Source organism: Rhagoletis zephyria, unplaced genomic scaffold (genome assembly GCF_001687245.7).
Source record: "Rhagoletis zephyria isolate East Lansing unplaced genomic scaffold, Rhagoletis_zephyria_1.1 Rzeph_scaffold_02231, whole genome shotgun sequence".
Classification (NCBI taxonomy): Eukaryota; Metazoa; Arthropoda; class Insecta; order Diptera; family Tephritidae; genus Rhagoletis; species Rhagoletis zephyria.
Genome location: NW_016159315.1, coordinates 11,741 through 23,760, shown reverse-complemented (window position 1 = coordinate 23,760; position 12,020 = coordinate 11,741). Strand labels below are relative to the sequence as shown.

The following is a 12,020-nucleotide window of genomic DNA, read 5'->3' as shown; positions in this document are numbered from 1 at the left end:
CATACATACATACATACATACCTATGTACCACACACTTATCTTGTCTCTACTGCAAACACAGGTGTGCAAAAGCAACAAATAATGAGCAAGAGCTGTGTGCAGATAATAATTTGCTCATTTATTCATTGAGACTGCTGTAGATCGCAAAGCTAACTCACCAAAAAGTAAACATGGGAACTTTCGCTTTAAACGGCTGGCATCTGACTCAACTCCCTGTCGCTACGTCTTGATAGTAGTGGCTTATGAGTAAAGGTAATTTTAAGAGTTTTTACATAAATTTACCACCATTTAAGTATGCAAGTAACTACGTAAATAGGACAGTTTCTTCGTCGTGTAGGTTGTGCCCTGCCCTTTATTTATTTGTCTTTCCGAATTCCTAAGCTTAATTAGATAATTGCTGATAATGCGCGAGGCTCAAAAGTCGATTTTAATTCCTGTTTTCTCTCTCTTCACCATAATAGTTTGGATATTTCACTGACATAAAAAAACCCGCGCCGAAATAATTTAGTTTAGTGGAAATGACAAATAGTGATAATAATATGCTAGATGTGATCCCAGTCCGGTGGCAAATTGGACATATTTTGTCAATTATAATTTTTATCTTAATATTAATATCGGCGCTTGGATATTTTCGTGGTCTCTATCTTAAGCACTTTTGTTATGCATACGTGCAATTCTCACGAGTTGTTTTTTAGTGTCACTCCCGTTTCTCGCCAGAAAAAAACGCCAGAAATAAGCTCAATAAAAAATTGTGAATTTCGCCTAACTGTTCTGTTGGTGGTGGAACCTATAGGTTGAAAGAAAACTTCTGACCAAATTGTATGCAAGGGGTCGAGTCTAACCGTTGGTGGATTTGACACTGAATTACTCAATTACAATTACAATATAATTCAGATAATGAAATATATGTATATTTTCTTTGTTTGTTTAAATGACTTGAAAGTGGACTATACTTTGGGACTGTAGGCCACATGATTTCCAGAGAAGTACTATCATTTGTATGTGTTTTTACAACATCGTTGCTTCTTGGGATAAAATTGAAATATAGTTTTATTGTTCTACATTGCAGGAGGTTTGAAACAAAGTTGATGATTTATTGCTAGTATGCAAATCGAACTATAATTAAAAAAAGTATAAAAGCATTAGCCTTCACATCATTCAAAAGACGAAATGTTTAAATTTATAAAAAATATATATATATTATAATAACATTTTAAGGATTTTAGATAATGTGGTTTGGTAGGACGAAATGTCGCCATCTGCTAATTGTCAGGTTGTTATTCTAGCAACAAAAAAGTGACAAAGTAACTACATTCTTTTTTACATCATCGATGTAATTTTTCACAAAAACTTGTATTGTCAAACTGTATTTGAGTCTGAAACATATTTTCATAAAAAGAAGCTTAACTAAGCAGATTATGGAGGCAAATAAATGCTTCAAGTTTTATTATTTTTTAAATAAATTTTTATATATTCCACATGGCCCTCCATGGTACTAAAAAGTCCCCTTTGATAGAATGTTGTTTTTGCTGTAATGCTGCTACCTTGCTTCATATGCCTTGGTTACTAGTTTGTGGCTGCGATTTCCATTGAAAGTACATAACAAAATATAAATGAAAGAACAAAGAGGGAAATTCACGTGGTCTCAGCAGTCCACTAAAGCTCTCAAATTAATTGTTAAGTGAGATGAAAACTTTATAGATTAATTAAAATTTGGGTTTAATCTTTGTTAAAGATTTATTGCTCAATTCCGGTTCAATAAAAATGCACTCTCCACCACTCTAAATGAAGTGGAATAATAAAAAAATATATATCCGCCCAGCTCTTCTTCAATTGGCTACAACATTGAGGTTCTTAGCTGAAGTAGTTTACCATAGCCCAGTAGAGAAAGATGGACCTTGACTACTTAAAATGGTAGCCCAGTCTTGCCACTGCTGAGCCACTTTTACCCGGTCATCGTTGTAATCGGCTTTGGCTTTGTCTGGATTGCGCTCCATAAACTCCAGCGAAAAACTTCTTAATTCCGCAAACTAAAAACCTTGTCAGATTTATTCAAATGAAATAAATTAAATACAGAACACCAAATACACTTAACAATCGGATTCGAAAGGATTAAAGAAGAAGACTCTGCAGCTACGATGTGATCCAATTCCGATTCCGATAGAAATTGGATTTTAGAATAGTCCTGATAAATTGCACAACACGCCGCCTTGCTAAATGGAAAGCAATAATAGATACGCACTTGTAAATAAATGTATGTATGTATATAAGTATATATATCACATTTGTTTGTTTCTCTTGCACCATCACCGTAACTGGAAAACTCAACTCAACCGCCAAATTGCAAACCTCCTGTCTGATCGACCAATATGTCCATTATTGTTGTTGTTTCATTGTGACAGAGTAGTACAAGTGGATAACAATGTAGTATACTACGTGCCTGTGTGTATGTATGTATTTATATATTTTATAAAAAGTGGCTTTTCATCGTGATTGATTGCTTTGCTGGTAATAACTATCGGCCTAGTTTTCTCTTTCAAGTGCAAACCTACTTTACGTATAGATTCGTTTAAATTTTTTTATACCTTATACTATTTTCATACCCTTTATTTTCATTTTTTGTTTATTTTTTATTTCGATTTTAATCCTTTTTTATCTTCATACTTTAATTTAATTTCAATTTATTTCATATTCTTACTCTGTTTTTATAGAACTATACTTTATTTTATGTTATAAAAAATATATAAAATCCTTTGATACACTTGCTTTTATTCATTTCCTTTCGCCCTATTTTGCATCATTGCCATGGTTTTACCTGAAAACTTATTGGCATTGGCCATCTTCAGTCGTCACGATCAACTAACTACGTAAAATGTGTGATCAGTATAACACTAAGTAATTATTGGCTGCATTAATCATTACTTCATGTCAATGTGCACACAATTCACAATGCTACGGAAAACTAAAGACTTAAGTAGCGAACCTGATGAGTACATACATAGATTATTATAGTACATATATGAATAAGTATTCATCGAAATGGCACTAAAATCACTTCACTCGTGTGAGACGTATAAATTGAGATAAATATAAATACAAGAAGATATTAATTTCTTTCTTAGCTTTTAGAAATTTGAAAATGTTTTGAAATTAAAATTGACCTCAGGTTTATAGTTACACTAAAATTTTACACATGACTGCAAACAGATTGCATCGAGTTAACGTAAAATCGGTAATCGCAAAAGCCAAATTGTGGCAAATTTTGCGAAATTTTAATGTTTACACCAAACCCCAACCAACAATCAAACAGCAATAATCTACAGCGAAGCTTTCGCAGCGCAATGTTGTTGAAATGAGCGGCAACTAGCTTGAACGATAACAAATGCAGGCAGTCAACAGTAAAGATATGACTTGCAAAAAGCAGGCATTGTGCGAAATGAGTACAAAAAAAAAATGGCAGCATAATTTCTACACAAAAATACAATGCGAAAATAGTAGGTATGCAAAAGCCGGTTCGGCAAGGTCTGCTGCAATCGAATGAATGAATGGTTATGAAAATTCTCCATAGCGAAGTTAAGAGAAAACACCACTTAAATGATGTCTTCTAGAGAGCGAGAGAGAGGGCGAGAATATTTCGAACCTACTATATGCACTCACTCGATAACGTGCATTTAAAAAATGCAACAATAACGAAATACATGGAAGCAGTGTTGCCGCACCCGCAAAATATAATTTACCAAAATCGTTCAAAAAAGTTAGCAAATCCCGTTAAAATCAAAGCAACTTATTTAACGTGTCTTCATAAAACGAAAAATGCTTGGAGTTACTGTTTGTTTCTTCTCAAGCTTGGTAAATTGGTAAAAAAAAAATAAAAAGTATCAAGTAAGTAAGTAAAGGCAATCTAAGGCTCAGTTTTGTCGTCAAATGTAAGGATTTTATAGTCTAACAGCTGCTTAATGTGAAAACTATTACATATTCTTTCAACATATGCATGTAGGTATAGTTTTTTGAATGCATGCATAAAACGAGTTTGGTATCATGTTTTCCATAATGTATGTATTGATCTTGTCACGCAAATGAAGGGACCTAAAGTTCTATGTCGACTCCGAACGGCAAGTGGTTTTTATGAGAAGCGATTTCATTTATACGTACGGTGACCATCCGTCCTTTATTTTAAAGGACAGTCCTTTATTTTAACCCCCTGTCCTTTATAATTTTTTTCAAAATAAAGGACGCCGTTTTGTCTTTTATTTCTTAAACTGTCCTTTAAACCAGCTCTGCATGTTTCAGAGGTAAATTTTTGATCTCAGAATATGCAAAATAAAANTGCAAAGTTCATTGTAAGCTAAGCAGACTTAAAAATTAAGTTTACGTATTATTTTAAAATTTATTTATGCTTCTACCTACAGTCGAAGCAATTGCAGGTGAAATAGACTAGGCTTAAAGCTGACTGTCATATTGGTAGTTTCAATGCGGTAAGCAACTTGAAATTTACATTACAGGGCAGACAAAAAATGTTGATAATGCCTACGATAATTTTCACATTATGAAGTTTATTAATTATTACAATGTAGAAGAGTTTATCTAAATCAATAGACTTAACATCGGAATAGTTTAGCTCATCTGGCAACCACGGTACCTAATTATTGCTAGTCGTATTCCAAACCACACTTAAAGAACTACTAGCCCACGGTGAGAAAAGGCATGTATTTAAGTTGTACAGAAGAAGAAATCAAGTTTCACACACTCAACAGTAGAATAGAGAAACGCGAGACAAGTTTGCTGGATCAACATAAAGTTCCTCGAAGATAACTATTACACGTGGCAGCTTTTATCCGTTCGTGGGTAATTTAGAATATATTTGCCAAAATTGGTCAAAACAGCGGATCCGAAATGCAGCTCGCGATGGCAGCATTCGTTGCGTAGCCTCAAGAAAACTGGCAAGTAAATTAAGCAGCTATGCTGAAAATGTACTCCGAGTGAAAATAAAGGACGTAGACGCAGGTACTTCGGATCGATGGATACTCAAATGAAAAGTATGGAACGTGACCTTGAAGAAGTTAGACGATTTTTTTTCATCTTCCTACATAAGTACCACTACTGCGATTTCAAATTTGATGCTGCATTAGCCATGTTAAACCCCCTTTAAAAAAAAAAACAGCCAATAAAATTTCATTTCAGCCGACATACGGCAGCTGATCAATGGCCGTCTAAGAGAAACTCTGACTGACACCTTTCAAAAGGTCAAAAGTTACAAACACGACGACTAACCGCAGACAATCTGTTTCGATAGAAATAAATAAAATAAAAAATAATCAAATTGCAATGCATGATTAAAAAAAAAAACNACAATCTGTTTCGATAGAAATAAATAAAATAAAAAATAATCAAATTGCAATGCATAATTAAAAAAAAAAAAAAAAAAACTAAATCAAAATTGAAAATAAAATACCACAAATAAATATAACTCATAGGCACTGACCGAGCCAATGCTGCTCATAAATTAACACTGTTATACGAATAAAAAATATCAAAGCTGGCTAGTGAGAGTCCATAGTGAGGTTATGCAAGTGTTATTATTATTTTTTTAATAAAAAGTGCAACGCTATTTTAATACATACAGGAGTAGCATAGCAGAAGTCAATAATTGCTCACCTACAGAGCTTAACTCATTTACGGCCAAATTAAAATAAAAAAGTGATTGATATTTTTTAATGATATTTGCTGCATAATAACGGGCTGAACATTTTTATTAAATTTGAAACAACTTTTTTTGTTGGTACAGAAAAAAACAAAAAAAAAAAAACCTAGCCGAAGGTGATCATACTAGCTCTCCTTTTTCCGGTAAAGAAGTGACCTTCTCTTCTTTTCCTTTATTAATAATAATAATAATAATAATAATAATAAAAAACCACACACACAAGTGTGCGGTAAAGCGCCAAATTAAAAATGTCAATCGAATGCGTATGTATGTATAATAAAAAAATTATTTGCATGTATGTATATCTAAACAGCTCTTTAAATGACTATAACTCAGCGCTTTCTTGTTTTGTGTGTTTGTATTGTAAAACGGCCGCCACGGCTATAATACAATCTCAAATGAATTTCCACGCAGCCTTTGTTATAATCACGAATATCTTCATGATTATAATCTCCACTTTTATTGCCACCTTTGTAGCGCTGTGGAGTTGTCTGTGCGTTTTGCTTATGATTCTCATGAATGGATATCAATAAAAACATAAACCGTTTTATGACATTTACATGGCATTATGTCAGTTGAAATGAAAATTGAAAATACACAAATCAGCGATACGTTTGCAGTTAATGATGGTTTTTAAATATCTATTGGCGAAAATGTGCATGTACTTTAATAAATAATAATAACAATGATAAATGATAAAAAATATGCCCTTAATGTAATGAAATTTTCTGAAAAGACTGGCATTGAAAATTCAAGAAAATCTTGCCATCAAATTTTTTTTAGCATATAGACTTATTTTTGTTTCCTAAGTACTTGTGCTTCTATAAATTTTCTATCACCTGACTCTCCACATGAATTAAATCTTTATTGATCACTGGAAATTTGGAATTTTACGCAGAGCCTTTTCTGCGTTTGCAAAAACACCCCATTGTAATTTAAGTTATCGTTATAAGTCGATTTCGATTCGTCATTTTCTCCTCTGTTAATGCAAAATATTTACGGGATATCAACAGCGAAAACGAACATTAGCATGTATGATGATAACAATACTATTTTGGCAATTACACTTTTTGCTAAGTGTTTGGCCGAGCATCTCCTCCAATTCGGAATGTGCGTCTTGATGCTGCTACACAAATGGAGGCTCCTACAGCTTTACGCCGCCTTCGAACGGCAAATAGATTTTACGAGAAGCTTTTTCAAGGCAGAAATGCACTCGGAGGTTTGCCATTGTCTGCCGAAGTGCAATCGCTATTATGAAAAAACCTTTTTATATACTTTTTTTTTTTGGATGGAGGTAGATATTCAGTCTTTATTCTATGCGTGCGTCGTAGTCCAAAAGCGAGAACTGTCGAAATCACTCAAAAAGGAAAAGTGGCGCATACATACACACTATATATATAAATAGGTCGACGAAATAATAGGAGTGCGCTGTTTTGACCATTTTTCTTTTGTTTATTTAATGTTTATTATTTTTTTAAAGTCTAGCTGGTTATACAATAAACACTAATAAACCAACATCTCAAACTTTGTACTAAAATTAAAAATATTCTTCAAAGTTTCACCATTTTGTAGCCTATTAAATTGTAGTATAATAAAGTGCAAGTTTCAAGCAGCTAAAAAGTCCCGTTAATTTTTGGTATTTTTTTTTTTTGCTAACAGTGTTTTCCACATAAAAGAAAATTGTCCGATCATTATTTTTATAAAAAAAAAATGTGAAACACCTTCAACCAAGAAACTCGCGAAAATCAGCTGGATTTTTTATGAACTTAAATCTTCTTCTTTTTATTATTTGGCGCTGTAACCGCCTAAGCGATTTCGGCCGAGTTCAGCAAAGCACGTCCNAAACGAAATTCTCTACTTTCTCGAACTTATAACTGTCAACAGTGACGTGGATGCCAAGGCGCGAATTTGCTGACTGTTTGCTTGATGACTGGAGATACTTCGTAAATTGTTCCTGAGCGGTTCAGTTCTGCCGCTCTTATTATCTTCTCCGACATCAGATTAAAAAGTCACATGAAAGACCATATTCTGCACAAAAGTTAATGCATGCACCTTATCAACTTTTCGCCGCCGTACTTGAATAGCTCAGCTGGCATTCTGTCAGCTCCAGCAGCTTTGTTGTTTTTCAGCCGCGTTATTGCTATTCGTACCTCGTCATAGTCAGGCGGTGGAACATCGAGTCAGGCACTTCATTATACTACAAATAAATGGGCTAAAAAACTGCATAGCAAAACTTTGCCTAAATATTATGATCCGAAAGTTTAAAATTTTGTTAAAACTTTTCAGAATATTTATAACTTTTGTTCAAAGTTTGAAATGTGAATTTATATGTAACTCAAAATTCACGTTTTTGGAGATTTCATCATACAATTAATAAGCTTGATAAGGAGATTATGTTCAGCCTAACAGAAAACTAAACTTCCCAAAAATGGCTGAGATATGTTTCTTTCTATATGTCTTTTGGTATATCAATTGTATGAATTGATCAAACTTTGATTGCGTTTTCGCACAAAAATTTAATTTTGAAATAATTCTGGATATTATTAAGTGTGCGATATGGTGGGCTGGGCGGGAAAAATTATTTCGCCTACCCGACCACTGCAACGTGTTTCAAGGGGATGTTGTGGCAGGAGAAGTCATATGGCATTCGAAATGCTAGACTCGGTCACATGCAACTAAAAAAAACCGTAGCGGACTGCCGCAAATTTCTAAACGATATGGCTGAGCAATCTACTCTTCACTTGGTATTGGTGCCGGGGCACCTGATCATGCAAGAGAGGGCACATACGTTCCGTTTAGGCATGTCGACGCGCTGCCTGCAAGCTTATTCCAAGGAATATAAGTATATCTCTTAAACAAGCAAGTACTAAGTTGGTGGGTTTCTGTAACCACGAAACAAAATGGAACGAAAAACGGTGGTAAGATCTCCATACTCATACTTTACTTATTCTGTGCTGCCAAAGACCATACCTTCGTTTTCTTCTCATTCCTGTGATGCCAGTTTCTTACCACTTACCGATATTTCCAATCCATTTTGCTCTTGTGCAAATATAATGACAGCAAAGGTACGTCCGAGATCTCCGTTTCCTGGCCGCCCGCTTCCAGCAGCAAAATGCGCCAGTGTGGCACTTCTGATAAACGCGAAGCTAATACGCAACCCGCAGAACCGCCACCCACAATAATGAAGTCGTAGGCCATCGAAACTTCTGGCACATTGAATGGGCGATTCTCTGGATCGAAGAGATCATAATTATAATAGGCAATGGCGGCTATCAGAAAGGGCAAGATGGCCAATTTTCCCACGCCAATAACAGTGGTGGCTAGTTTGATCGCACCGGCAATGGCAAGGCCCAGCTTGGAGGCGCCAACCGCTGCGGCACCAGCTGTCACGGCTGCTTTCGAACCGGCGCTTGCCTTGAAGATGACTCCCGCAGCAGTGCCAAGACCAATAACCATTTTGAATTATCAAAGCGCAAAGTAGTTTTCAATGAATATTGCTGTTTTTTATTTTATTTAGCACATATATGTACTTTTTCTTTCGTCTTGTGGTGCTTTTTACAATGCACATGAGCCGCATATACTGGCCTTCCTTTGTTACACCTTGCACCTCAGACACTTTTCACTACACACGGTTGGGTAAAATAATTTTCGCTTTCTTAAGTCTTTTTATTTCACTTGATTTGTATTTTTCACTTCACTCGACCGCGCGATCAACTGTTATTTCGATTGACGTCGTCGACGTCACGAACGGTTGTTCGCGGTGTTACGTTCATGCGCCGTAAAGCGGGTATTGTTGGAATTAGCTTTAGCACACACACCGAAATGATTTCTGTCACGTACGCGCTTTTAGCGTTTAAGGCATTGCTCCTCCTGTCCAACCAGCGGCTTTTGCGGTGGCGCATGCGCCTACTACAGCCAAGTAGTTATTTTGTTTTTATAGATATCGAAATATTTTGCTGCATATATTTTCTAATCACACACAACCACAAACCGTCTGCTGCCCGTCCACTTCACCTTTTTCATGTAGTTACGTTCACAACACCTTTTTCTTTTTCTTCGCATAGGAAAGCTTCACCAAGGCCACCGTTTTACCGTTAAACGCGTCTGCAGTGTTACACCGCCGTTTTACTTCTGCGCCAGTAAATCGTTTGTGGCTGGAGCAAAAGTGTCAGTCATGCATGACTGCCCAGAGCGAGAGAGGCGCCATGTTAGTTAAAAGATATTAGTCAACATCGGCTGGCTTATTAACTTGTTTTGGTGCTCACCGCACCAGCTTGCAGTAAAGCAACGAAAGCGCGCATGCGCATGCGAACAGCCGTATATTGTTGGCTCTTGCTCCAAGCCGCTCACGGCCGGTTTGCAGCGAAACGGTTAATGAGGTACAAACCGATTGGCACTCAGTTTAGTTAAATTTTTTCTTACGACGATAAGGGATGATCTTCAAGGCTATGTTTGTATATTTATATTTTTATTTACCTTTTTTGGTTTTGCAGTTTGCTGTATTTGTATTCGAATATTTTTCTTTGCCAATTATTTATACGAATTGCACACAGGTCCTCCTGGCTCGAGTTCCTCCATTGTGTCCGTGCCTTGGTTTCGTTGTGCAAACCTATGGCAGCCGAGTCAAAACATACCAAATTCTAATCATACATGTGTACATATATGCGGCAGTTTGTACTCTTCACCATTCAGCCTTATTCAGTATTGCTGCCATCGCAAATAGTTCCGCAGATACGTGGACAAACGAATTTTTTTCAAGGGCAGACCTTGCTGCAAAATTCAGGTGCTCAGGCTACACAGTCTCGTCTTTTTCACTGGGAAATTATTTATTCGAAATAGTTCCCGAGAGAAGCCAATGGGAAGATGACTTAGTGTTGAACCTGGTTCTGGAGCTCCACTGCCGAGTGACGGCATCATTTATCAAAATGTTCACGGTAAACTTACAGCAATCAGCGATTTAACCGCCTGAATGTAAGAAATTCAAATTGGGGATAATCATTCGCTAAATGAGCTGGCGATCAGGCTCACAAGGATATATAAGGCTACTGCATTGCAGAGGAATCGGCATGAAACGGAATCTTGTACTGACAATGAGTCCAGCCAGCACCTACTAATTGACTTCACTTATAAAGGGACTCCATCACTGCATCACATTGGCGGACTAAGTGTGGCTCTTTCGAGGCTAAGAGCTGGCACCGAAAGAACCGTCCCGTAGAATACAGAATGCAATGCCATTTTTTTACACTTTTTAAAGGACATAATCTGAAATGAACTACTGCAATGTTTTTCGTAATTTTCTCAAAATTCATAACCAAATACTCAAAATACAGTTGGTCAGCAGTTGACATATCTATGTATGGCGGCAGTCCGCTAAATGCAGCAGCCGACATTAGAAGGATTCCTTGATATTCCAAGTATAGACATAAATTTGAAATACTTTGCAGCCACCGACGAGACGCCTACCTTCACAGAAAGATCCAAAACGGGCGTTGGGCATTTCTCAATCTGAGATCTGTGCCAGGTTGGTATGAAATACTTTTCATGCTTTAACCAAAACCATGTAAAACGATGTTTCAAACTTTATACAAAATCCTGAAAAAATTCAACAAATTTTCATCAAGATTTTACANATATGCGGCAGTTTGTACTCTTCACCATTCAGCCTTATTCAGTATTGCTGCCATCGCAAATAGTTCCGCAGATACGTGGACAAACGAATTTTTTTCAAGGGCAGACCTTGCTGCAAAATTCAGGTGCTCAGGCTACACAGTCTCGTCTTTTTCACTGGGAAATTATTTATTCGAAATAGTTCCCGAGAGAAGCCAATGGGAAGATGACTTAGTGTTGAACCTGGTTCTGGAGCTCCACTGCCGAGTGACGGCATCATTTATCAAAATGTTCACGGTAAACTTACAGCAATCAGCGATTTAACCGCCTGAATGTAAGAAATTCAAATTGGGGATAATCATTCGCTAAATGAGCTGGCGATCAGGCCCACAAGGATATATAAGGCTACTGCATTGCAGAGGAATCGGCATGAAACGGAATCTTGTACTGGCAATTAGTCCAGCCAGCACCTACTAATTGACTTCACTTATAAAGGGACTCCATCACTGCATCACATTGGCGGACTAAGTGTGGCTCTTTCGAGGCTAAGAGCTGGCACCGAAAGAACCGTCCCGTAGAATACAGAATGCAATGCCATTTTTTTACACTTTTTAAAGGACATAATCTGAAATGAACTACTGCAATGTTTTTCGTAATTTTCTCAAAATTCATAACCAAATACTCAAAATACAGTTGGTCAGCAGTTGACAT

General features: G+C 36.4%; 1 protein-coding gene across 1 annotated transcript in view; it reads right to left on the bottom strand.

Moving 5' to 3' along the window:
- LOC108366330 (glucose dehydrogenase [FAD, quinone]) overlaps positions 1-9,819 on the bottom strand; it is a 34,145-nt gene extending 24,326 nt beyond the window's left edge. The window contains exon 1 of the mRNA XM_017620697.1: positions 8,719-9,819. Coding sequence (XP_017476186.1) covers positions 8,719-9,158 — 440 coding nt within the window. The 5' untranslated portion in view covers positions 9,159-9,819. The remainder of the gene's footprint in view (positions 1-8,718) is intronic.
- Between the last annotated feature and the right edge of the window lie 2,201 nt (positions 9,820-12,020).